The sequence below is a fragment of the Trachemys scripta genome, chromosome 2 (assembly GCF_013100865.1).
Source record: "Trachemys scripta elegans isolate TJP31775 chromosome 2, CAS_Tse_1.0, whole genome shotgun sequence".
Classification (NCBI taxonomy): Eukaryota; Metazoa; Chordata; order Testudines; family Emydidae; genus Trachemys; species Trachemys scripta.
Window position 1 is genome coordinate 113720073 of NC_048299.1, and position 27222 is coordinate 113747294.

At 42.2% G+C, this 27222-nt stretch overlaps 1 protein-coding gene across 1 annotated transcript in view; it reads left to right on the forward strand.

The window, feature by feature from the left end:
• The window catches only part of LOC117871746 (dynein heavy chain 5, axonemal-like), a 276629-nt gene that overhangs the window by 227143 nt on the left and 22264 nt on the right, over positions 1 to 27222 (forward strand). Inside the window, exons 58-61 of the mRNA XM_034759511.1 lie at positions 2582 to 2703; positions 3326 to 3673; positions 7651 to 7839; positions 22197 to 22329. Coding sequence (XP_034615402.1) covers positions 2582 to 2703; positions 3326 to 3673; positions 7651 to 7839; positions 22197 to 22329 — 792 coding nt within the window. The remainder of the gene's footprint in view (positions 1 to 2581; positions 2704 to 3325; positions 3674 to 7650; positions 7840 to 22196; positions 22330 to 27222) is intronic.

Genomic DNA, 27222 nt, shown 5'->3' on the forward strand with positions numbered 1-27222 from the left:
CTCTCAGGGCTGCATTCCGAAAGGGGCTTTAGAGCTGCAGGCCAGGGCCCTCTGGCCCCCTTAGTCCAGAGCCCTGCAGCCCCTAAAACCCCTGCGTTCCAGGTGGCCCTGCCTGCCGGGGGTGGGGGGGCAGCTTCCCCGCTCGCTCCCTCCCAGAAAGTCCTAAGTGCCACCAAACAGCTGTTTGGTGGCAGGGGAAGCGCTGGGAGGGAGGGAGGGGGAGGAGGTGGAGAAGAGGAACTTGTGCAATGCTCCCTTGTAAAGTCAGCCAAACGACTTTATAAGGGAGCATTGCACAACTTTAAACGAGTATGTTCCCTAATGGAGCAGCGATGTAACTTCGAAACAACGTTAAGCGGGAGGACGGTAAGTGAGGAGTTACTGTATTTGTCTCAAGGCAACAGTTACCATTTTCACACATATCTATATTTTTTTGCCCGCAAAAATATCACCTTTTGTTTCTTCAGAAAACACAAATTAATAAATAGATTGAAGGCTAACTCTCTCGCTTCTCATAAATTTTGGCAACTTTTAATATAATTTTACTTTGGTACATAGGTGCTGGAACAATTTGCATAGTGGGGGTGTTGAAAGCCACTGAACAAAACTGTCTGCCCTATATATAATGGAAACCACTTCAAGCCAGGGAGTGCTGCCACACCTCCGGCACCCCTATTTCCAGAACCTATGCTTTGGTGTAGATTTTTTCACACTGCTGTACTTGGCAATTCCATTATCTCTAACCTCCTTCGTGCTGAAAAAGACACTGGCACAAATTAACCAAGAAAGGGGAAAGAGCAGAGAGGAACAGTGCAGCTGCTGGGGAAGGTGAATGTCTCCTGAATCTGTGTATTGAGAATCAGAATGAGAATGAGGATCATCACATCATATGTCACATGGATGTTTTCCTCCCCAGTGTACATACAATGATTATTGTTAGTTTTGTTTTGCAGATCAGTTTGTTTCCATGGTTCATTTACATGTGGCTAAGAGAATGTGAAGTGTAGAGATGTGCATGCAGTATATGAAATCCTATAGGTCCTTTCCCTTATACTGTTGCTATTGAGTTCCTGCTTTTTACTAAATTCACAGAAAACATGTCATTAAGCCATAGTGAAGATCTCGAGAGAGCTGCCTGTTGCAGCCTATTTGCTATGGTGAATTTTTTCAGCAATACATCCTTTTTCAAACCTCAGCTTCTCACTCAGGGCCAGACTCTGCCTTTCAGACCAAGGCATGCGTGGAGGCAGTGCAGAGGTTTATCACTCGAATGAGCCTCTCTTAAGCCATGGTCATGCTTTGTCTATGAGTGGATTGCATCACAGGGGTACTAACAGGGGGCAGTCCCTGTGCTCAGGAGAGTGCAGGAATGGCAACTGTGGGTGATCTCTGGACTGGAGGCAGGGAGGCAAGGTTGAGGAAAGACTGTTTATGCCTTCTCCTCTTCGCGCACATGTGCAACAGCCAACTACAGTCTGGCTCTTGGTGTTTTAGGGACGAAGTCAGTCCTCTATTGAGAGACGTGCAGGAAGGGGAGCAGAGTTTTGTCAGCCATGTGTGGGTACCCAACGGCATTTTGCTAGCACAAGAAAGAATCTTTCAGGGGAGTGCACAAGAGGCTTACCCCTTAGTGTTCCTTTAAAGAAGCCACTTGCCTAATGCCTGCTGCTGGGATAAGATGGGAAAGGAGCTGACCAGACCCTGTCAGGGGCAGGAAGCGGTTGTCAAACCTAGGCTTATTTGAGTGCTAGATTGCAATGCTGTCTTGCAATTCTCTAGTCCTTTTTCTTCAACTACCATAGCACTGTGCAATAGTTTGCCTTTCATTTATATGTAGGTGTTGCAGCTTGTTTCAATTATTGAAGTCAGTCGGAGCTTGAGAATATGTATCCAAGGTCAAATTTGATCCCTCAGTCATTTAAGCCTCTTATTTCACTATTTACATTTCTGGTGAGTTAGTAAGAATTCTAAATGTTTTGCTTCTGATCTGTCTGAAAGACAGCGTGGTTTGATTTATGGAGTGAGCCCAGATATTTTCACTCACAAGGAGAGTTACCCAAGTTTCTGGTTTAGGTTCTCAATTCTTCCTCCAAAGAGAAAAAAAAAATTGTATGAGGACAAATTCATTTGTGGACAAATTCATATTTTAGGATGGTAATGTTTAAGTGTCATAATTAGAAATGGGCTTCCACTACAAAATTTAGACTAGGATCTTGGTTTCCAACACTGCAAGGTTTGCAATGTAGGGTCAGTCTGTTTAAAAAAATTTTTGCTCTGGAGCTGTGTTTGAATTTTTGACACTCTCACATTTTAGATCGAATGTTTTGGTTTAAGCCTGTCCCCTCTAAGCATAATATCTAAAATGTAATTTGACTGGTATTGTGTCAAAATGAATAAATAGTTCAGTGATTCAAAATGGTTGTTCAGAATATAGAAAAGCATATACTCTGTGTTGGGATAATCATTTCTCATAGAAGGCAATCTGCTACAACAGACCTAAATCAATCTTAAAACTCCAAGATATGGATACTATACATTTTTTTACTAATACAATGTGATTTTTATTTATTTATTTATTTAGGTGTAAAGGCTGGTTTAAAGCGGACATACTCTGCTATTACTCAGGAACAGCTGGAAGTGAGCAATATGCCACAGTGGAAACCATTGTTATATGCTGTGGCATTTCTACATACAACTGTTCAGGTTATTAATTAACTGTCTTACAGTTACACTATAAACCATATTTTATAAGGGAGAATATAATTAAGAACTTGAAAGCTGTGTTAAATACAAATAACGTGGTGGGCAAAATTGGACATATAAAATGAGAAAAGACAAAAAACTTCACCCATCCCCTAGATTGAAAGATACCCCCAATACTGAACTTACCTGCCCACACTGATCATATCCCTCCATCAGGAGACACCGGAGAGGAAAATGGATAATATACACCTTCACCCTGCATGAAAGATTTTTTCAGGAATTAATCAGGTGGCTGTCATTGAACTTTTTAAAAACAATTATGAAAATATTTCTATCCAGTCATTTGTAATACGTGCTCCTTTGCCTCTCCCTGTGTATTATATTAAAAAAATAAGATTCCAGCTAATTAATCCTGGGACTGATTTTGTTCTCACACTAGTGTAAATCAAGTATAGTTTTATTGAAGTCAGTGGAGTAAGCACAGTTAGAATCAAGCTCAGTGTCCCTTTAATTTCCATTGATGGTGGGTGGATTATTGCATTTTTAGTATATTTCACAAATGCTTGTATACGTAGAAATTCTGTTACTAAACTTCACCCTTTTAAACATCTTCCTCCATTAGGAAAGACGAAAGTTTGGTCCGTTGGGCTGGAACATCCCTTATGAATTTAACCAAGCAGACTTTGCAGCCAGTGTGCAGTTTATTCAGAATCATTTGGATGATGTTGACATTAAGCGTGGGGTGAACTGGAGCTGTGTTCGCTATATGCTTGGAGAAGTACAGTATGGTGGCCGTGTAACAGACGACCTTGACAAAATGTTGCTAAATACATTTGCCAGAGTGTGGTTTGGAGAGAGTATGTTTACTGACAAATTTTGCTTCTACAAAGGTTACATTATTCCAAAAGGCAAGACAGTTGAAGACTATCTCCAGCACATAGAGCAGCTGCCAATTGTTGATACACCTGAGGTAAAAATGTTTTAAGTTTTAAAGCATTAAGAGAATTATACTAATTAAAGCGCTAGACTTTTTAAATCATCCGTATATGGAACAGGGCAGAGCTCAGACAACAGACGTTATGAAAATGAAAACAGTTGTTCTCACTTAACAAGCCATTGTTATCATCTGGGCCTGTTCCATTTTGAGGACAGGGAGTTGTTAGTTGAAGTTGAAATAAAAATGGATGTACTATGAGGTTTACAAATGCCTCTGAAGATAACATTTATTGGAATTAAAGTGCACCGAATATACAGACTTGTTTCTGAGACTATTTCATGCACGACCACCACATGCTAAGTAATAACGTGAAAGGACTCCATACTTGTAAAACTAAACTGGCTCTTTATTAAGAGAACTGTTTGCAGAGATCCTGCAACTGCAGTAAGCATCCTAGCTATGTGCACACAGATTGGTTTCCTGATGCCTCCTCCAAACTCTTCCCTTCTGCAACCTGGGCTCCTCCCTCCAAGTTCCATGCAGGTTAGCATTGATGGATTGATCCATGAATGCTTTGTCTGCACTGGTGTTTTTCTAAGCTAATGTAGCTGTGCTGAGATAGCTGCATTGGCACAAATCTCTAGTGTAATTGTACTGTACCAGTGTAAAAAGTGACTTGCACCAGTTTGGTTCTCTCTGGTTTGAAAATGAGGTAAACTTAATGTAGGCACAGTGCAGCGTAACTACACTAATGGCTCAGACCAGTGCAGTTTATCCTGTGCAAAAAGCCCATTGTAGGCAAAGCCTAACTTTTACTTTGTAGTGATATAATCCAGAACTGAAGGTTCCTCTTCTAATTCCAAGAAAGGAAACCACAAAGGTACTTCCAAACATACAGCATGTACTATCGGGATTCTGCAAAAGAGCTGCAAAAATAGATGACATCGTCTGAGTTCTTGAAGGGACAGAAGCAACTGTGGAAAAGCTCTGGATAAAACATCTCTCTAAAGATACTGGGTCAGATCCCCTAGCTCCATTGATTTTGGGTGAGATTCTGACCCATCATCTGTCCAGGATTCTCATTTCTGGGTCTTAGCTTCTTAATGCAACTCCCTTAGCTATGAAGGTTTTGGATCCTTAAGGTGGCAGTAGCAGGGTAAGGGCAAGCCAAACTCCTTACTGGCTGATGTGCACCTTCCCCAGCTGAGTGTAAATGCTGCTCTCCCAACATTCCAGTGGATCCATTGTGATCATAGTGAAGCAGGTCACCACAGGAACTGCATCCCGTCTGCTTCAGCTCTTTCCCAGATCTCAGTTCTGGCTCCTGCACCTGCTTTTCCTCAGTGTTTTGAAGCCTGCTTCAGAATTTGGGGGCTTATTTTCTCAGTGTTTTGGTGCCTGCCAATCCAGATTTGTGTTTTTTATATATGGGAGTTTTGCCTTTCACTTCAGCGGTGTAGGATCAAACCCTGAATATGCAAAGATCTCTTTCTCCTTCAAAAGACTGACCCAGATTCTCACAGGTCACGAGGAAAGTGACAAAGTCCTTCTGTCACTCCAAACTCCTTTTGAATAGCTTTTGGAAACCCCTGACCTTTTAAGCTCAGTCTTCTCTGATCCAAGAAGGATATTGTATTAGTCAAGACAGTATAATTTTTGTTTCATCCTATCTCCATTTTTGGTTAAGAAAGACAGATTGAATAAATCTGACTGCTGTATCATTGCTCCTTTGATGAAATTCAACCTTTGCATTAGTAAATCAGAATAAACACTGTCTTCTGAAGAGGGCTATTGAATTCAGAAATCCCTTTGAAATGCACTTAGATTTCAGACAGGAGGGTGTGGACTGTTTACAGCTGGATTTTTAACTCCAGTCAGTTGAAAAACTAAGGGGTACAATTCTGGATTCCTTATGCACCCAAAACTCCCTTTAAATTAGGTTTCTAGATTAGTGTCCAGGAGGATTAAGGACACTGAACTGCCCCAGGATAATATTACTGTGTTTTCTGTTTCTTCTTTATTCTCCCATGCATGCACGAAGATGCACACAAGACCAAATTCATCCCTGGCGTAACTTCTCTAACTTCAGTGAAGTTACTCCAGGGATGAATTTAGTCCTCAGTAAAGTACTATAATTTACATACACAAAGGGAGACATTTTCTCTTGTTTTGAACTAGGACAAAGGCATTGCTACTAATTCTCTATAGCAAAAATGAAGCTTTTCTGTTTTTAAAATGATAAAGATGATATGGTTCCTGCCAGCCATATCCTGATTCCTTTGCCCAGAGTCTCACTCTCTTCAACAAAGGAGGTCAAAAAATCATGAACATCTTTAATCTTCAAATGTTTATTGTATTCCATGATAGTCATACAGATGTAATACTGTGCATTGACTCTTTCACATATTTCTAATAGTTCTAAATACGTAGGTTGTATTAACTGTACAAGTCCTATCTGTGAAATATGTTTTAAATCCTACTTGGAGCCTAATTGAATGGGAATTGTGTGCACACACTGTGTCTCCAAGCAGAACTGGGTCTATAACGGGGATCAGCAAACTTTCAGAAGTGGTGTGCTGAGTCTTCATTTATTCACTTTGATTTAAGGTTTCGCGTGCCAGTAATACATTTTAACGTTTTTAGAAGGTCTCTTTCTATAAGTCTATAATATATAACTAAACTATTGTTGTATGTAAAGTAAATAAGGTTTTTAAAATGTTTAAGAAGCTTCATTTAAAATTAAATTAAAATGCAGAGCCCCCCGGACCGGTGGCCAGGACCTGGGCAGTGTGAGTGCCACTGAAAATCAGCTCACATGCCACCTTTGGCATGCGTGCCATAGATTGCCCACCCCTGGTCTATAACAATAACACTTTCAGAGCCAGATTCCCAGGTGGTTTAAACTGGTGCAGCTCAATTGACTTTGATGCACTTACACCAGCTGAAGATCTGTCTCTGAATTTTTAAAGTTGCAAGCATAACAATATTAAACGTAATCATTTTTATGCCTTTTATTCTTAGAGTAATTAATTACTAAGCATTAGAAGTGTCTTCTGTATATGAAATGAGCTGGTGTTCACAGTTCAGTTCCCGGTGTACAAGAATCACCATCCAAATGGACAGTTAAAGACTTACTGATAGTCTCAGCAGAGAATGCAAAGATTGAATGAGCATGAAGTCTGAACTGTTGTTATTTTTTATGGTTGCTGTTTTTAGGTCGGGACTGAAGCAGCGGCGGGCATAGGTTACTGCTCATGCTATACCTCTTTCAGACTAAATAAAATAATTAAGTTTTCAAAGCCAGGGAAAAAAAAGACTTAAAACCAGAAATAGATAAACATAACACATCCCGATTATATCTCTGTTCATAAAATCTGTATGGGTGCTTTCAAATATATACGGTATACAGTGTGGGTTTTGTTTTTTATTGTCCATGTTTTAGAAACCTGATCCACCAGTACCACTCCTAACAAATATATTAGAGAAAAGAGAAAATTTGAAAGGAAGACAATTTAGGGGGGTCAGAAACGGAAAATGGTGGAAAAGTAATGATAAAGGAAACATCATAATTACTAATATTTATGACTTGTACAATACCATACATGTGCATATCTTTCACATGACTAAGATATTGAAGTAGTCAGTACTGTAGTCGCTAGAAACTTTTCTGTTACAATGAATAGGTCAAGTAAAGCATTTTCTGAAACAAATGGAGAAGGTGATTTGGCTGGTTTTAGGGGGTGCACATTAATTCAGGGCTTACATGTTAAGAGTTTTTTGTATAACTTGATCCAGATGCTTATCTGATTTAGATCAGTGTACCCCATTGACCTTAATGAGGTTATGCTGATTTACATCATCTAAGGATCTGCTTCCTTGTCTTTTTCCTTTGTGTAGACTATTAACTGATACATTTTAAAAAATCAATATAGTGTATTAACAAGAGCACTCTATTTTTTTTAGACATAATTCTTCATTTTTTTTCTTATTGTATACTTTTTTATCTTAAGGTATTTGGACTTCACCCTAATGCAGACATAACTTATCAGACTAATATGGCTAATGAGACATTAAGCACAATAGTTAGCATTCAGCCTAAAGACAGCGGCAGTGGAGGAGGGGAAACCAGAGAAGCAATGGTACAGCGTCTTGCTGATGAGATGCTGGAGAAGTTGCCACCAGACTACATCCCTCATGAGGTACAAATATATACAGCAAGACACTGCTGCATAGATATATATGAATTATTTATATATGCCATTCATGTGGAAACACTTTTCTGTGCAACTTTTTTGTTTAACTCACATGTATTTTAAGTAATTAATGAAATAACTCACACTTTATTAGAAGTATAAGTATTCTGGTTTATTATCTAAAGTGTATATACATCAAAAAGTTACATATGAAGAAATATTGGTTAGTTAAAACACTAACATGATATGCTGTCTGGACTTGGTGGTGAGTCTTCCATTTGTGTTTGAATAAAAGAAAGTGGATATTATTGTTATTATTTTATTTTATTTTATTACATTAACATTTGTATGTAGTGTCATAGGTGCGCATGGCTCCTTATGTAGCAAGCAAAAGCAGGATCTCATACTAAATATGCTTGCCATAGTGGCAGGTGACTAATGGTGAGATAAACATAGGGTAGAGCTCTGCAGAGCTTTAATAATCTAGATGAGTTTTAAATTATTGAGGAAATGGATGTGGTATGAGTGGAGGAACATGAAAAGAGCTGGAGCAGCAAGCAAGGAAGAAGAGCTTGGAGATAACAGTTTGGATAGTCTGTAAAGAAGGGGAAATGTGTTTCAGGAAGATCAGAGAGAAGATTGTGTTGGTAAGGCATGGCCAAGAACTCTGGCAGGGGGAATAGACAGGAAGGGACAGATTCTAGATATGCTGTGAATGAAGCAGCAACATAGTTTAGCAACAGCTGAATATAATGGTATTTCTTCCCACTCACTGGATACTTGGTTGTGTTACCAGGTTCCCAAAGACTCCCACTTTTTAGTAGAGAAAAAGACAAACATCTAATTGAGTAATAAAATGAAAGTAGAACCACAAACTGTACATGAGCTATGATAGCTTCTAGTCTCTTGCACTAATCTGAAAGCCCAGAACAAAGCAAGAGCCTCTGATAGAGCCCCTGCCTTCTTTATCCATCTGGGGCAGCTACCTGATCTGAGCTCACTGACTATCAGAACAAACTGACCCATTTTCCCCATGGTGTATGCCTCTTCATATATTGATGTTCTCCCATAGCCTTTCAGATAAGTAGAACATCACTCATAGAAACAGAATTTAAAGTATCTTCAAATAATACTGTGACACAACACCCCATATTCATCCTAGTAATATTATTATGATATGATTATGGCATACTTATGATGCATTTTGTATAAGATGCATCATGTAAGGTGTGATAGGAAAAGTTATGATTTGCTGAATATGATTATCCTATTTGTATGCATATATCATTTTTGTATCTAAAATTATGAATATTTACTATGTATCTATATTTCAAATGTAGTTACACCTGGGCAATGCCCACTGGGCAAGATGCTTCCAGTCTAGATAGTAGGTGGAGAAGGGCCTATTCAGGGTAATGGGCCAGTAGGAAGAAACAATAGGCCTTAGGAGAAGCTTATCCCCTACCTGGTGAGCCTTCCTGAGAACGCTCCAGACAGCCTGTAAGTAATGGCTGCTATGAATCAGCAGGGCATGCAAGGGCATGTGACTGGACCACATGACACTAATCTCCATTTTGGGTACCTATATTTTTCCACAAACTGGCTGGGAACTGTTTTTAGAACAAAGGGTTCCTGCCATATGTTAAAGCTATATAAGGCAGAGAGTGACCTCATCTGTGGTCCTTCACGCCCCCACAACTCAACACCTAAGAGAAGCTCGTAAGGAAAAGGACTTGGAATGGGGGTGAGGAGCCCAAGCTGCAAAGCAAGTGCAGCTTGTGCCTTGAGAATCTGCAAGCCTGCTTGTATCATCAGTCAGGATGAGAAATTGCTAAGTCATATCCAATCTTTCTAGTATTTTAGGCTTAGTTTGCGGTTTTGTTTAAACATAAAACACATTCTTCACATGGGGGGGCAGACATATTAATGAGCTTACACTGTACATATTAATGAGTTACACTGTACAGATCCCTGTGCAGTGCAAGATGGTATAATTTTGGGTTTATACTCCAAAGGGGGGTGCGTGCCTGGGGGGCTGGAAAACTGGCCCGTGTCTGCTCATAGACTCATAGACTTTAAGGTCAGAAGGACCATTATGATCATTTAGTCTGACCTCCTGCACAACGCAGGCCACAGAATCTCACCCACCCACTCCTGTAACAAACCCCTAACCTATGCCTGAGTTACTGAAGTCCTCAAATCGTGGTTTAAAGACCTCAAGGTGCAGAGAATCCTCCAGCAAGTGCCCCGTGCCCCAGGGCCACCCAGAGGATTCAGGGGCCTGGGGCAAAGCAATTTTGGGGGCCCCTTCCATAAAAAAAGTTGCAATACTATAGAATACTATATTCTCATGGGGGCCCCTCTGGGGCCAGGGGCCTGGGGCAAATTGCCCCACTTGCCCCCCCCTTCACTCCCCAGGCGGCCCTGCCATGCCCCATGCTGCAGAGGAAGGCGAAAAACCTCCAGGGCCTCTGCCAATCTGCTCTCGAGGAAAATTCCTTCCCAACCCCAAATATGGCGATCAGTTAAAGCCTGAGCATGTGGGCAAGACTCACCAGCCAGCACCCAGGAAAGAATTCTCTGTAGTAACTCAGATCCCACTCGGGCAGCACAGTTTGGTGAGTGGCACCATCTGCTGTTGTGTTGGGGGATAACAGGGCCTGGGTGAGGCTGGCTGGTTCCCCAACCCAGTTGTGTGTCTTAGAGGGGTGCCACAGTCCCCACAGCTCCCAGACTGCACCCCAAGGGTGACAATCTATCACAAATACAACTTTAAACACATTATGAGATTACATCAAAACAAGTGACAAATAAACAATTGAAACCGTCTTGCAAATCATAGGATCCCCTTCAGTTTTCCCACTTCACATACAGAAGAAGCCGGAGAGATCTATTGCTTCCAATCCTCCTTGCTCAGGGGCTTACGTAACAAATAACAAAGAGTTCTTCGAGGAGTGTCCCTGTGGGTGCTCCAGTATAGGTGTCTTGGTGCCTTGCGCTTGTAATCAGAGATTTGTAGCAGCAGTGCCCCGGTTAGCCACGCATGTGCAGCAGCCATCTCACGCTGCTCCGAGCAGCTATCTAGCATGCACAGCCAACCGACTCCCAGTTCCTTTTCTACCGCCCTTGGCTTGAGTTAGGGCGACAGCAGCGCCCCTTCAACTCCATAGATAGATCATATTCCTTCCTTTTTTCTTTTATCCTCTCAATTCTAGTTGACTTCGGTTAACATTACTTTTAATTTCTTCCATATTAAAAAAAAAAAATTAGTGTAGCTTTTCCCCCCCTCCCGCCACTCGGTGGGCCTCCGCCAACGACGACTGCTTTAAAATGGGCTACCCTGTTTTTCTCCAGAGCTGGACCTTCCTCAGTCATGCCTGGTTCGCCTGGATTTAAATGCTGCCTGACCTGCAGGCTATCAATACCTATTTCAGACAGCCATGCTCAGTGCGTTCGCCGTCTCGGAGAGACTCATATTCCCCAAACGTGTCCTCATTGTAAAAAACTGACTGCCAGGATACTGAAGGCCAGAGACCTCCAACTTAAATTACTCATGATGGAGAAATATCTCAGGCCAGCCTCCGATCTAGAGTCCAGGGCGCCTCTTGACCAACAGTCGCCAGCAGCAGCCTCAGACAGGGCTCCACTACCAAGACTGCTTCTGAGGACATTGTCCCTAAAAAGGCGACCAAACACCGGTCTCATTCATCGCCACAGTGAGATCCACCTAAAAAGAAACGGTTTCCTGGTGAAAAATCTGCCCCAGTACTGATGGCACCGAGAGCCTCGGACCGAGAGGCACCGGGAACGTCCGGTATCGAGACTTCCTGAGGAGCCAAGGACTGGTACGGGCAGGCTCTCAGTCAGGTACATGATCTAAAGCCTAGCTCAGCACTAGCCGTGCTGAAGAACGTCCCAGCACTGACCAGTGTAATGGCACCACCTGCTGCACAGATACAGCTCAGCAAGATCTCGGCACGATAGTTCTGACCCTCTCCTCTCAGACTGCGCTGCCATCCCCAGCACCGAGCTTCTTGGTACCGCAACTTTTCACCAGACAGGCGAACCTGGCAGTTTCTTCTACGCCAGGGACCCCCTTATTCTGTACCGACGATACCCCCATGAGATGCGAACCAAGCCACATCACCCCAGGGGCTTCAGCGACACCTCTCTCCAGTGATGATGAGGAGGATGACGACTCAGGACTGTACATTCCTCGCCATTCCGCTCCTAAAGCTGGACCCTCACATCACCAGCCACTGGTAGACACGCAAGCCTGGCAGCCCCAATCCTGGCTGCCACCTCCTTATGGCCCTCCTACCGAACTTGCCATACTGGGACCCAGGGGCCACTTCTAGGGCCCAGAACATTAGACCGCATAACCCACCAGTCTCCAGAACATCCCGCTCTTCCTCACCAATGGATTCAGCATGAGGAGGCCCAGAAGAGCAGGAGGATACATCTGAAGGAGACACCGGGCCACCTACACATATTTCATCTAGATGAAACAATCATGCCACCACCCCCACATCGGGGGATGACTTCAAGTCCTTTCAGACCTTTTCAAGAGGGTAGCAGACATTCTCCAGGCGTTCCCATCGGCAAAAATCACACTGCCAATTAACACTGCCATAATGGACCCCGTGAAAACCATCTGGCCACAGCCCCTCCTTCCTGCAAAAGGTCCGACAAAAAATAGTACGTGCTGGCAAAAGGGTCTGAATTTCTCTTTACCCACCCCACTCCTAATTCACTGGTCGTGGAGGCAGTAAATCAGAGGGGCAAACAGCAACAGTCTAGATCTGCCCCTTACGACAAGGACTGGAAGAGGCTATAACTCTTTGGGTGCAAAGCCTATTCTTCCGCCACCTTGCAGTTCCGAATTGCTAATTACTCTGTACTGATTGCAAAATACACACACAACCTGGTTTCTACAATGTCATCTATTATTGTAAATCTTCCAGAGGACAAGAGAGAAGCATATAAGTCCAACATTTCCGAAAGTTCTGTCATCGCAAGGACAACCCTCCAAGCCTCTCTTGATTCTGAGGACACAGCAGCACGCTCCATCGCAACCTCCATGGTCATGCGTCGGGCATCTTGGCACCACCTATCAGGATTCCCAAGAGAGGTGCAGGTTGTGGTTGAGGACCTCCCCTTTGAGGGTCAGAAACTGTTTGCCGAATCCACCGATGTGTCCTTGGATACTTTAAAGGACTCCCGGGCCACCTTAAAGACGCTCAGCATCTATGTCCCTGGAAACAAGAAAAAGCAGGGCAGGTTTTATAACCAAAAATTCTGGGCTGCACCATGCTCCTAGCCTCAAAGACACTATACCCAATGCCGCAAACAGAGGCAGATGGGACAAAGGCAGAATCAAAACCAGCCTTCCACGTCCCAGCCTTCCACTTCTAGGCCATCATTTTGAAGGTCTAGTTGAGGGCCCAAAACCTCTACATGCTCTAATTCCGGATCTCAACCCCACTTTAATATCTTTCGGGGACTGCCTGTCACCATATTACCCAGTCTAGAACAATATCACCACAGACAGCTGGGTCCTGGAAATTATCCAGCAAGGTTACTCTATCCCATTTATTTCTATCCCATCTACCCAACCCCTTTCCCCATCCCTCTTCAGGAACCCCTCTTACGAGCCCCATTACATCAGGAAATAAACCACCTCCTGCAATTAGGGGCTGTGGAACCTATACCAGCTCAACAAAGGGGACGTAGGATTTTATTCCCATTATTTCCTCACTCCGAAAAAGAATGGCGGATGGAGACCCATTCTGGATTTATGCAAACTCAATAAGTTTGTGAGAACACAACGATTCAAAATGTTGACCCTATGGATGATAATTCCAGCATTAGAGAAAGGAGATTGGCTCTTGTCCCTTGACCTGCAAGACGCGTACTTTCATGTCACCATTCACCCAGCGCACAGAAGATTCTTGTGCTTCACCCTAGGACATCAACATTACCAACATAAAGTGCTACCCTTCAGACTGTCAACCACCCCAAGGGTCTTTTCCAAGGTCCTCGCCATCACTGCAGCTCAACTTCACAGACTAGGGGTCATGATTTTTCCATACCTGGACGACTGCCTGTTAAGAGCACCAACACGGCGGGCAGCACTAGAAGCCACACAGACCACAATAGCCCTCTTTACGAACCTTGGACTTCAAATAAATCGTCAGAAGTCCACTTTGGTCCCAGTCCAACAACTGGAATTTATAGGGCCCTATCTCGACTGCTTCACAGCAACGGCAAGGTTACCCCATCAGCGCTTCCTCAACTTAAGCACTCTGATTACTACGGTCATGGACAGGAGGGGGTACAGGGTGCTGGCTTTGAGAGGGGGCTCAGGGCTGGGGCAGGGGGCTCGGGTACAGGAGGGGGTATGGGGTGCTGGCTCTGGGAGGGGGGTTGGGGTGTGGGCTCCCGCCGGGCGGCACTTACCTTGGGCAGCTCCCAGTCGACGGCACAGAGGGGCTAAGCAGGGCTCCCTGCCTGCCCCGGCCCCATGCTGCTCCTGGAAGGGGCCAACGCCCCTCTCTGCAAGCACCACCCCCGCAGCTCCCATTGGCCACAGTTCCCAATTCCCGGCCAATGGGAGCTGCAGGGGATGGTGCTTGCAGGCAGGAGCAGCATGTGGAGACTCCTGCCCCCCCACCCTGGGGCCAGAAGGGGGTGCTAGCTGTTTCTGGGAGTGGCGTGGGGCTGGGCCAGGCAGGGAGCCTGCCTTAGTAGCAGCCCTGCTGCACCACTAGACTTTTAGCAACCAGAGATCGCGATCAACTGGGAGAGTCTCGAGGACCGACCAGTCAATCATGATCAACCGGTTGGTGACCACTGATCTAAATCAACTAATATACTTACCTGTGTTTTTCCCAAAACCACATGTCAACAACAGGGAGGCTTCTCTTCACACACTCAACATCAGAAGAGCACTAGCCTTTTACCTAGAAAGAACAAAAACATTTAAAAAATCATCTTGTCTCTCTCTCTAGAACAGAATAATTGAAGAGTCAAACCATCTCTAAACAGAGACTGTCTAAATGGATATCAGGCTGTATCCATTTGTGTTACCAGAAGAACAACCTCCCTGCTACACCAGGAGTCCACACACACTCCACCAGAGCGTTATCAACATCAGTAGCATTTTTTAATGACATACCTATCTTGGACGTTTGCAAAGCAGCTACCTGCGCCTTTGCCCACACTTTTACTAAACACTGTGCTCTCGAGCAACAATCAGCTGCAGACGCACAGTTTGGACTATCGGTGCTAGCCACCATCAATAAACCAACTCCGAAGCCCCCCCTCCACTGAGGGGTACTGTTCCATAGTCACCTAAAGTGGAGCACCCACAGGGACACTCCTCGAAGAAGAGAAGGTTACTCACCCTGTGCAGTAACTGAGATTCTTCGAGATGGTTGTCCCTGTGGGTGTTCCACTACCTTCCTCCTCCCCTCTACTTCAGAGTTCCATGCAGATCCTCTGGGTAGAAAAGGAACTGGGGGCCGGTTGGCTGCGTATGCTAGGTAGCCACTCGGAGCGGTGCGAGACGGCTGCCGCGCATGCGTGGCTAACTGGGGCACTGCTACTCATAGACTCATAGACTCATAGACTTTAAGGTCAGAAGGGACCATTATGATCATCTGGTCTGACCCCCTGCATGCTGCAGGCCATAAAACCGTCCCTACCCCTTCCCTGGACTCTGCTGTTGAAGTCCCCAATCCTGTTTTAGGTGACTTCAGTCGGCAGAAACCCTCCTGCTAGAGATCCCTGCCCCATGCTGCGGAGGAAGGCGAAAAACCTCCAGAGGCTCAGCCAATCTGCCCTGGAGGAAAATTCCTTCCCGACCCCAAATATGGCGATCAGTAAGACCCCGAGCATATAGGCAAGAGTCTCCAGCCTGACCCCTGTCAGCCATTATACAATTTGCCTACCATTGCTTGGTTTTCCTTGACTACTATGTTTTACCATTAAACCATTCCCTCCATAAATTTATCTAACTTAATCTTAAAACCAGACAGGTCCGTCGCCCCCACCGTTTCCCTCGGAAGGCCGTTCCAATATTTCACCCCTCTGACGGTCAGAAACCTTCGTCTAATTTCAAGCCTGAACTTCCCCACGGCCAGTTTATATCCATTCGTTCTCGTATCCACATTAGTACTGAGCTGGAATAATTCTTCTCCCTCCCTCGTATTAATCCCTCTAATATATTTAAAGATAGCAATCATATCCCCCCTCAGCCTTCGCTTTGTCAGACTAAACAACCCAAGCTCCTCTAGTCTCTTTTCATACGACAGGTTTTCCATTCCTCTGATCATCCTAGTGGCCCTTCTCTGCACCCGTTCCAGTTTGAGTTCATCTTTTTTAAACATGGGAGACCAGAACTGCACACAGTACTCCAAATGAGGTCTCACCAGCGCCTTGTACAACGGAAGCAGGACCTCCTTATCCCTACTAGATATACCTCGCCTAATGCATCCCAAGACAGCATTGGCTTTTTTCACCGCCACGTCGCATTGTCGACTCATAGTCATCCTGCGGTCTACGAGGACCCCTAGGTCCTTCTCCTCTTCCGTTACTTCTAACCAATGTGTCCCCATCTTACTACAAATCTGCGATTACAAACGCAGGGCACCAAGACACCTAAAATGAAGCACCCACAGGGACAACAATCTTGAAGCACCTCAATTACTGCACAGGGTGAGTAATCTTCTCATCTGTAGTAAAATGATAGGGTCCAGTCTCTCCAGATGTGTGCGGATAGATGCAAATATAAATGTCAGCGCATCATGGAGTTAGGTTTATAATGAAAAAAACATTTGCCTTACAGGTTGAAAAACTGATCGCTAGGGAACATGGTGGAATTCTAAAGGCATTATTGCTGATTGGAGGTCAGCTGCGTAACCCAAGTGACAATGTTTTTTCCCCATATAAGATTTGCTCTAAATACATTTCCGCATTAAATTCCTCTCTGCTGGGTGTGTGGAGACTAATGAAAATGATTCCAAAGCATTATCTTAATTTGCAGTTTTGAAGTAGAAGCAGATTGAAACTCCCAAGCTGCTATAGTAACTTACTTGGTGTCACATTTTGGGGTGCAACCCAGACCAGTGAAAAGTTGTGTCACTGCCTGACCTATAACCCTGGTTGCCTTAAAATGCTCTGCTGCTGTAGCTCCCTTATCTGGATGGGCCCAGCCAGCATAGAAGCCTGCATTGAGTTTCGGTGTGATAAGCAGCCCTAGTTCAGCAACTCTGACTACAGCTGCCTGCTTCTTACACCACAGCCACACTCTGGTCTCCACCAGCCTTGATTGCTATTAGCCAAGTGACCCCAACATATCCCCAGTAAGTGTACTTTCATTGTCTCTGCCTGATGACCAGGCTGGTTAGATAAGCAAATACACAGTTCTTTATGATCCAGACATGCTGAGTCCCAAACCAACTTCTGAGCTTTGATGGTTCTGTTTACAGCATGTGTAAATTGCAACTCCATTGTCACTGGTCACCCTGCTTCATTTGTATTTGACCTGAGCAGACCTGTTTTGTTCAAATTCACTTTAAAACATAGTATCAAAGAACATTCATAACTCCACATGCAGTATCGTTACATATATTCCACCATCATACTATTCACCAGTGTATTACTGGTTTTCAAGTGATATCTCACAAGGCATATTTTGTACAAATATCAGGAATGCTTACGGTCACACTTGGTCATTAATCTTGGTTCATGGTAACAGCCCTTCCACTGGAACTCAAAGTACTGTTTTACCTATGCACAACTAGGTATGGAGCATGCATGCTAGGACCAAGACATTATACAAACAGCAAGAATTAGTATGACTGTTTTTTTCATTGCCTCCTTTCTTAAATTGTCGTATTTCATGTTAACTGACGTCTGTTTACATCCACTTCACACTCCAACTGTGACTAGATAAAATATATACAAATACTGAGGAAATATTTTTATCTGGGCTTTTTGTAATTAGTGTGTTTCATCTCAGAGAGGGCTCTTTTGACTAATGGGTTCTGTCTTCAGGTTTCCTTTCTGCCAGTCAGGTTGGTTTCTTAATGTAATTCTAGAATAGGGATCAGGAAATGAGAGAGCTTGTTGGGTGATACAGAATCTAATGTAAACAATCAATCATGGCTCAAAATTTATGCGCTTCATCATATAATTAACAATAAAATTTCCAAGAGCAGGACTGTAATTAGCAAAACTCACAGGAGCTCACGATTTGAGTCTCATCTCAACGATAACAAAGACATGACAGGTTGTGAATTATGTCATTCCTTCAAAGCCTTATGTGGTGTTGTACTTGATGCTCAAGGCTGAGTGCTGTGAATGCAGCTAGGGATGAATTAATACAGTATAGTTTTTGCATTGAATACGTTTTATTGCTATTATGGAATATTACAGAGGCTTGCATTTTTTTTAAACGTCTGTTTCTTAGAAGAATTTCCAAGCCTTGGGAGTTGCTCTGTATTATAGTGTTGTGGCAGCATCACTATAATTATAGTTGAGGAGACACTCTTGTTTTAAGTCTCTCATTTTACATTCACATACTTTAACTTTTTGGAAAATTACCCTTTGGAGTGAAATTACCTAGACTTGTTTTCATCCTGGAAGAAAACGTTTTGGTGCAGTTTGCTAAAATGACACATTTAAGTTATCTAAGAATGGGGAAAAGGTGTTTTGCAAACTAAAAAAAACCTTTTTTCTTTTGTTTTTAAAGGTGAAAATTAATGGGTCAGATTCTCCATGGTGCCTCTCCTATGTGAAGTGCTCTTCTTATATCTAGCATGTATCACACTTTTTCTTTGGGATTGTCAAGGCTAAATTCCCACTCTGGCACTTAAGTGCAGAAGGTGGGGGCCCGTAAGGATTCTAAAAATTAATACTGGCCACTGCAGGCTTGTATTAAACTCCCAAGGTTACAGCTTTTCTCTGACCTTGGATGGGTAGATGCTGCCACCACCCAAGTGCAAAACACCTTTGAGAACCCAGGAAGGCTCAGTTGGGAATTCCTTCCTGTGGGGTCCCCTCAAGCCCTTTCACCCCCCTCTGGGGAGGAGCTGAGAAAGAAAAAACAAAGGAAATCAGCTGTTGCCACCAGCTAATTAAAAAAAAAAAGTGTGCACAAACCTCTTAAGACACAGAACTCCAGTCCTGTTCTTAAAAAAGGTACATTTTATTAAAAAAAAAAAAAAAGAAAAAGAAAGAAAGAAAGAAAGAAAATACATCTGAAAACTCAGGCTATTGCTAAATTTAAAAAGAACAAATACAAGAATTAAGCTTCACGAATAGCTTTCTTAAGATTCTGCTTAAAGGTTACAAGCAAAACAAAAGCACCCGGTCTACTTACATATCTGGGGTTTCAAATGAATAGCTTTTAGGTATAATACAGATGATTTTTCATACCTGGCCCAAAGCTTCTTACAGCATCGCTGCTCTGAAAGCACACTTCACACTTGCATCTGAAGAAGTGCGTTTTTTTACCCACGAAAGCTTATTCCCAAATAAATTGATTAGTCTTTAAGGTGCCACCGGACTCCTCATTGTTTTTGTGGATACAGATTAACATGGCTACCCCTCTGATAGTTGTTCTTTTGGCCGTTTGGGCAAAAGGAGTGAATTTCCTGTGAAATTCTTAAAAATCAAAGGTTGTTTGCAAATCATTTGTGAACAAAAAAGAGGGTGGTATTCACAAAATAAATTGTCCACAGGAAACTATTCTCCCAGCTCTAATCTTAAATGCTCTAGTACTAGTTGCTTTTAATGATTTAGAAAGAAAGAAAGAAAGAAAGAAAGAAAGAAAAGCACTGACTCATTCTGTAGAATAAGCTGTCAGACTTGAAAGCATTTGTGTAATCTGTTGGCACCTACTCCTTGGACAGCCTTTCTGTAAAATCATATATGCATATGATTAAAATATAATGAATAACCTCACTGGTAGTTGTCCCCCAAGGAGGAAACCATGTAAAGTTTAAAAGTGTATTTTCAAAGGCCTGAAAATGAAACCTGAGAAATGGAGGCTGTCAAAGCATTTACTCTCTTGTCCTATCGAGTATCACCTTTCAAGTACTACACTTTTCTTCCTTTTTAAAGAGGAATGCTGCTAGATATAACATTATGTCAATACAATAGCATTCACCCTTAGGACTTGTCTACATGGAGAAATTACTGTGGGGAAAGCTAGGGTGTGAATTTCAAGTGAATTAGCTACTGTTATATTAATGTAAATGGAATAAATGAGCCAAAGATGTTAACATAACCCAGTCTCATTGTCCAACATTGAACAATGTTAAACAAGGTTTGGTATACTGAGACCTCAGCCTGCTTAGTACCATGGCAAACACAGCATTACATTTCCTTTTAACCTTTTATTAAAAATGCAGAAAAGAAGGAAAAACAGTTAAAGCATTTGAAATATAAAGTAAGATGAACATAAAGTAAGACTTTTATTTTAACAACATAGCTCCTTCCCTTTCACTGTAGCTGGAGAGAGTTTTAGAAGGAAAAACCTCTGTGTGTGACAATCTTTTAGATGATATTAAAGTTGGTAATAACTGTCCTTTTGGGTAAAAAGAGAAGAAGTTAGCTGAGATGAGCTGGAGTTGTTGCTGCAATAGTTAAAGTCTGATCCCATTGAATTTTGATGTTTGGGATTCAGCTGGAGCTAGAAGGGGTGGCATTGTCATCTGGAACTTTCTCTCTGGCCGAGTCTGGTCTGGGCATCCCTCAGGATTAGGATAAAAAAGGCCCAGGGTCCCAGGAACTGATGGGGGTGGCAGCCATGGTGATGATGCTCGCTGCAGTAGCCTCCATCAGTTCTTTACTATTTTTTTCCTTTCCTCCAAAGTCTTTCTCTCTAAGGACCCAAAAAGGGAGTGGCGGGTGGAATAGTCCATCCCCTTATTATTTTTTTCACCAATTAGGCTTAATTGCCAACATACCACGTTTGGTTTATTAACTTCCAATTTTTTTTAACCAAAAATGCTTTTAACATTGTCCTTGAATTATATTAATGTGGCCTTTTTGTTTGGACTCGTTTAGTCTGTCTGGGTCTTTTGCACCTGTTTATAACATACATTATTGAAAGCAACTTCAATTACTTTCTATTAACATTTGTTATTTTAGGTTATTGTAACATTTTATGAGCTTTCATATACTTTTCACAATTAAGCTTACAATTAGGGTAAATTTATAGGCTCAATTATCACAACACTGCTCCTCATTAACTCCGTGTGTACATGGATACTGTGCACTAAGTGTGCTCTTTAACTTCTTACCCTTTTCAGTGTACTAAGCTAAGCAGCCTGAGGGCATTTGAATGTCCACTTGTGGTGTTAGTCCTGGTCTAAGGTAGGAAATTATGTTGATCTAACTATGTTGTTCAGGGTGTGAAAAATCCATACCCATGAATGATGCAGTTAAGCCAACCTAAGGCCCAGTGTAGACAGTGCTAGGTCAATGGGAGAATTTTTCCATAGACTAACTACCTCCTCTTGGGGGGTAGTGGTGGAGGATAGATTACCGACACCAACTGGAGAACCCTCCCCTCAGCATAGGTAGTGTTTTCACTGAAGTACTACAGTGGCGCACCTGCAGCATTTTAAGTGTAGACAAGCCCTTAGTGTGGTAAAACTAGTGTGCTTTAAATTTACACCCTAACTTACTCTGCATTAACTTCCCTGTGTATTTCAAGTAACCCTTCGACTTTTGGCCTTGGTAAAATAGCACCTGCTGTATTAGGCTGACGTTTGATTTTATTAGAATTCTAACTCTATCTTCTATTGGAAAGATGATGTCAAATCTTGTCAAATCTTTGTTTTTTAACTTTCCCTTTATATTTTTAGTAGTTTACATTTAACACAGTACTGTACTGTATTTACTTCTTTCTTTCTTTCTTTCTTTCTTTCTTTCTTTCTTTCTTTCTTTCTTTCTTTCTTTCTTTCTTTCTTTCTTTCTTTCTTTCTTTCTATGCTGCTTCCTGAATGCGTACTTTTGGTTCCAAATGGGGTGTGAGGTTGAACGGTCAGTTCGTAACTCTGGTGTTCGTAACTCTGAGGTTCTACTGTAGAAGTAAATGCCGTGTCCCTTCCAAAAGCTTACAATCTCCCCTCCATTGGGACAAAGCTCCTTTTTGCTAGGCCTGTTGAGTCACAACATACTAGATCATAAAGCTGGTGCAGGATGAGCATTGGCTATCCGTTACTGTGTAGTTTGTTTTTTAGGGTTTATGGGTAACATTTTAAAAAGTACCTTTGTGCTTTTGAAAGTGTTAGATTTGTATATATACATAATAATAGATATGTTTTTTTCCCCTAAACTCTGTTTAGGTGAAAGCCCAGCTTCAAAAGATGGGAGCAATTCAACCCTTAAATATATTTCTACGTCAGGAAATTGACCGTATGCAGCGTGTTATATCAAGAGTTCGAACTACACTGACTGATCTCAAACTGGCCATAGATGGCAAGTATCATACAGCATTAATTTCTAAGGATTATAACAGTATTGTGACACTAACAATGTTCCCACATCTTACCTTGATTTATGGTGCCTTGGTCTTGCAATTCACTGTGCCCTGCGGCACTGCTGTACCCACATGAACCCTACTGAAGCCAATCCGTCTTTGCAGAGCTGCACTGCTGCACCTGTGTGCTATGAATTGCAGGATTGGGACCATAAACTGTATGGCAAAATGATTCAGAGTCAAACGGAGACTTAATTGTATAGAACTAAGAAGCAGCATAGTTACAAAATTACATCCTAATTAGCAGGGGGGAAGTGGCATTCTGCACACGTTGGAGCTGAGAAAGTTTAGCTTAAGGTAAGAGATGAGCAGTAGTGGAGTGAAGATGATGGAATAGATGGCTTGTGTTGCTTTCTGTTTCCTCCTTCTCTCATCCCATTTTGCCCATCTGGTATCATTGAAATGGCTAGCTGGAAGGAGAATATAAAACCAGGCTCCCAAAAGAAAAGCCTAAAAGCTTGGTGTCATCTGCAGATTTTATAAGAATACTCTCCACTTCATTATCCGAGTCATTCATGAAAATATTGAGTAGTGCTGTACCCAGGATTGACCCCTGTGGAACCCCACTAGTTAAGTCCCCAGTTTGACAGTGAACCATTGATAACTACTCTGAGTAGGGTTTTTCAACCAGTTTTTTATCCAGATTATATTTTTGAGGTCAAATTATAATTGTTATAATTGTAGCCGCACTTTGTACTCACTATTAGGTTCCACCCATTAGTGCTGTTTTAATTACTTATTGATTGCCCAGAGTTTATTTCACAGTTGGAATGATGTAATACTCCACATAAATGAATGTTGTCCTCTCAAGTGACTTAAATAAGTGTGAGTTTGACACAGAGTGGTCATTTCAGAGGGGATCATGTTTTTGTGGCTGTATATCCTTTTCATTTTGGGAGTAACTAGAAATGGCCCTGAATCAAACCCCCAGATCCAAATGCCCCAAACTTTGGTTTCAGAGTAACAGCCGTGTTAGTCTGTATCCGCAAAAAGAAGAACAGGAGTACTTGTGGCACCTTAGAGACTAACAAATTTATTAGAGCATAAGCTTTCGTGGACTACAGCCCACTTCTTCGGATGCATCCGAAGAAGTGGGCTGTAGTCCACGAAAGCTTATGCTCTAATAAATTTGTTAGTCTCTAAGGTGCCACAAGTACTCCTGTTCTTCTTTTTGCCAAACTTTGGTGAATTTCCTGTCTGGATCTGGAAGCAAACTTTATAGATTGGTGTCAGTATCTAGGAGTTACTGTGTTCATGGCTAAATGGAAAGCAAGAGAAGGAGAATTAACATAAGCTTTGACTTCAGAAGTTACTGTCATGTTCATTCTGAAGAAACTCTACCATTCTTAAAGGTCAAACAAGCCTTCCGTTATAACTAAAGTTATAACAACCCTAATTTTACAAAATTAATACCACTGCTCCTGGAATTTTTTCAGGCATAAATTTATGCCAGGGTATAAAGCTTGAGAAAATTTAGACAAAATTTCTGAGAGCTAGAGCTGAGGGAGTCCAAAAAATGACACATTCCTGACTTTTTCAGACCAATGTAACTCAGAAAAGGCTTGGTCTGGAAATCCCAAATATGAGATTAATATGTTGCCCTAGCTGAGTACTGGTGCCTTTCACTAGTCTTTATAGGTTTTGGTTGCAGATTTGATATGTTATTAAAAGCCTTTTCATCATATGTTTTGAGCTCTGCATTGATCTATGTAGTGCATGCTGGCTAGAATGCTAGCTTTAGGTGCTTCTTAAATACCACATCAGTGTCATACATGTTTCCTATGCTGGACAGCCACAATGCTGAAGTACTCATGACCCCTGTGGAAAAATAATATGAGTTATGTGGAGGATAATAACTTGCAGAGTTCCTAAGGTTTGTAGTTGTACAAGCTGACATTCATCTTATTTTTTGGAAAGATGAAGGATCATCATTTTTCAGTCAGTAAGTCTGGTAGCCAGGACGAATGATAGTTGGAGGTGGAGGGAGACAGTTAGGACAGGAGGCTTTGAATTCTATTCAGATCTATGATTCCAGTGAGTCATAATGCTTTACACACATTATACATGGCACCGTATAAACATAGTTTAATTAGACCTCAAAAGACCCTGGTAAACTAGATGTATAATTTTACCTCCATTTTACAAAGGGAGAAGTTGAGGCTCAGTGAGTTGATCTTGCTGTGTTAGCAACCAGATTGAAAGGTCCCTCACCAAAGGCTCTTACGTAAATTAAGTTGTCAGGGGATAAAAGGGAAGGTCCCGTCATGGATTGAGAACTGGTTAAAAGACTGGGAACAAAGGGTAGGAATTAATGGTAAATTCTCAGAATGGAGAGAGGTAACTAGTGGTGTTCCCCAAGGGTCAGTGCTTGGACCAATCCTATTCAACTTATTTATAAATGATCTGGAGAAAGGGGTAAACAGTGAGGTGGCAAAGTTTGCAGATGATACTAAACTGCTCGAGATAGTTAAGACCAAAGCAGACTGTGATGAACTTCGAAAAGATCTCACAAAACTAAGTGATTGGGCAACAAAATGGCAAATGAAATTTAATGTGGATAAATGTAAAATAATGCACATTGGAAAAAATAACCCCAACTATACATACAATATGATGGGGGCTAATTTAGCTACAAGAAGTCAGGAAAAAGATCTTGGAGTCATCGTGGATAGTTTTCTGAAGATGTCCGCGCAGTGTGCAGAGGCGGTCAAAAAAGCAAACAGGATGTTAGGGATCATTAAAAAGGGGATAGAGAATAAGACTGAGAATATATTATTGCCCTTATATAAATCGATGGTACGCCCACATCTCGAATACTGCGTACAGATGTGGTCTCCTCATTTCAAAAAAGATATACTGGCACTAGAAAAGGTTCAGAAAAGGGCAACTAAAATGATTAAGGGTTTGGAACGGGTCCCATATGAGGAGAGATTAAAGAGGCTAGGACTCTTCAGTTTGGAAATGAGGAGACTAAGGGGGGATATGATAGAGATATATAAAATCATGAGTGATGTGGAGAAAGTGGATAAGGAAAAGTTATTTACTTATTCCCATAATACAAGAACTAGGGGTCACCAAATGAAATTAATAGGCAGCAGGTTTAAAACAAATACAAGGAAGTTCTTCACACAGTGCACAGTCAACTTGTGGAACTCCTTACCTGAGGAGGTTGTGAAGGCTAGGACTATAACAGCATTTAAAAGAGAACTGGATAAATTCATGGTGGTTAAGTCCATTAATGGCTATTAGCCAGGATGGGTAAGGAATGGTGTCCCTAGCCTCTGTGTGTCAGAGGATGGAGATGGATGGCAGGAGAGAGATCACTTGATCATTGCCTGTTGGTCCACTCCCTCTGGGGCACCTGGCATTGGCCACTGTCGATAGACAGGATACTGGGCTAGATGGACCTTTGGTCTGAGCCAGTATGGCCGTTCTTATGTTCTAGTCCTGCGAGCTAGGATCCTATTGGCTTCTGATGGCTGCCTGCAAAGATGAAAAGAACTCTAGTGCTGCTAAAGATAATGACATTTTTGTTTAGCTCATATGATGGGGCTTGTGCATTTGGACTGAAGAGTCCTTTGTTCTCTCCCCATTGATTCCCACAATGGCTGTATGGGAGCCACATAAGGAGTCATCAGGGTATTCCTCTTCCAGAGGAGAATTTTATTTGGGGATGTTTGGGGACATTCAATAAAGCATTCATAAAATGTGGCAATCGGAAAATTCATGTTTTGAGATTTCTAGAAAAAAAGAGGTAATGTGTTTTGCCACCTCATAACTCAAAAACATTTTGGCCCAATAATTCCCAATTTCTATTATTTTTCTCACCCTGAGGAAGGCTGGTTCCTCTGATTATCTTTTTAAAAGATAAAAGATACTTTTGGACATATTACTAAATCTTATATACACACTTGGCTTGATGCTGAATATCTAAGAGTGTTCAGAAGCAAATTGTGTAGATTTAGGATAAACTACAGGAAACAGCGAAGACTTTAAAATATGCTGCAGAGCAGTTTTGTAATGTTCTACTGACCTGGTGTGGGACAAGGCTGTGTGTGTGTGTGTGTGTGTGTGTGTGCGCGCGTATGCATGTGCGCACAAATAAAATATTAATTTTGTATCATCTATCATCATGATAATGTGTGGACATGTAGATTTGGTGCCTGTGCTGATAAATTTTCAAGACAAATTGCAAGGCTAAATCATGTGCGATTATTTTTAAAAAATGACAGCAGTCTTATTGAATATAGTAAATAGCTATTGTGGAGAATGAGGGAGTTAGGTCTGCTATTTTTTACAAATATATGCATCTCGGTTTACCTGGTTGGTGGTAGCCTGCCTGACTGCAAGGTCTTAATTCAAAGGAGGCTATCAGGGGGGAAACAAACAGGAAACAAAACAATGGCAAAGAAAAGGTACCGTCTGTGAGAATATCAACAGTCCTTGAGGGAACTAGGGGGAAGCTATGAACTGGGGAGTGCCCCTCCCTGGCTCCAACCTGGCTGGTAAGGTTTATTCTTCCCATGCGCAAGCTCAGGATCAAAGTGGGTCCTAAACCATTAAAGGACCTCAGGCCTAGAAAAGGAAGAGAGTTGGGTGTGTTGCCAGGAGCCACCCAGGGAGTGTGAGTGAACACTGACAGGGATGCAAAAAGACATGGAGAACATGCTACAGGAGGGAAGTCCGCTTCTTCCAGCCTAGAAATGGAGATAAGTGGGCTGAATAGAACTTACAAGCTTGCAAGGAAAGATTAAGAGTTAGGTAAAGGTAAATATGAGTATAGGCCTTTATTGTTTTTATTCTTTGCTCTGCATCCTATGTACCTTTGGGTG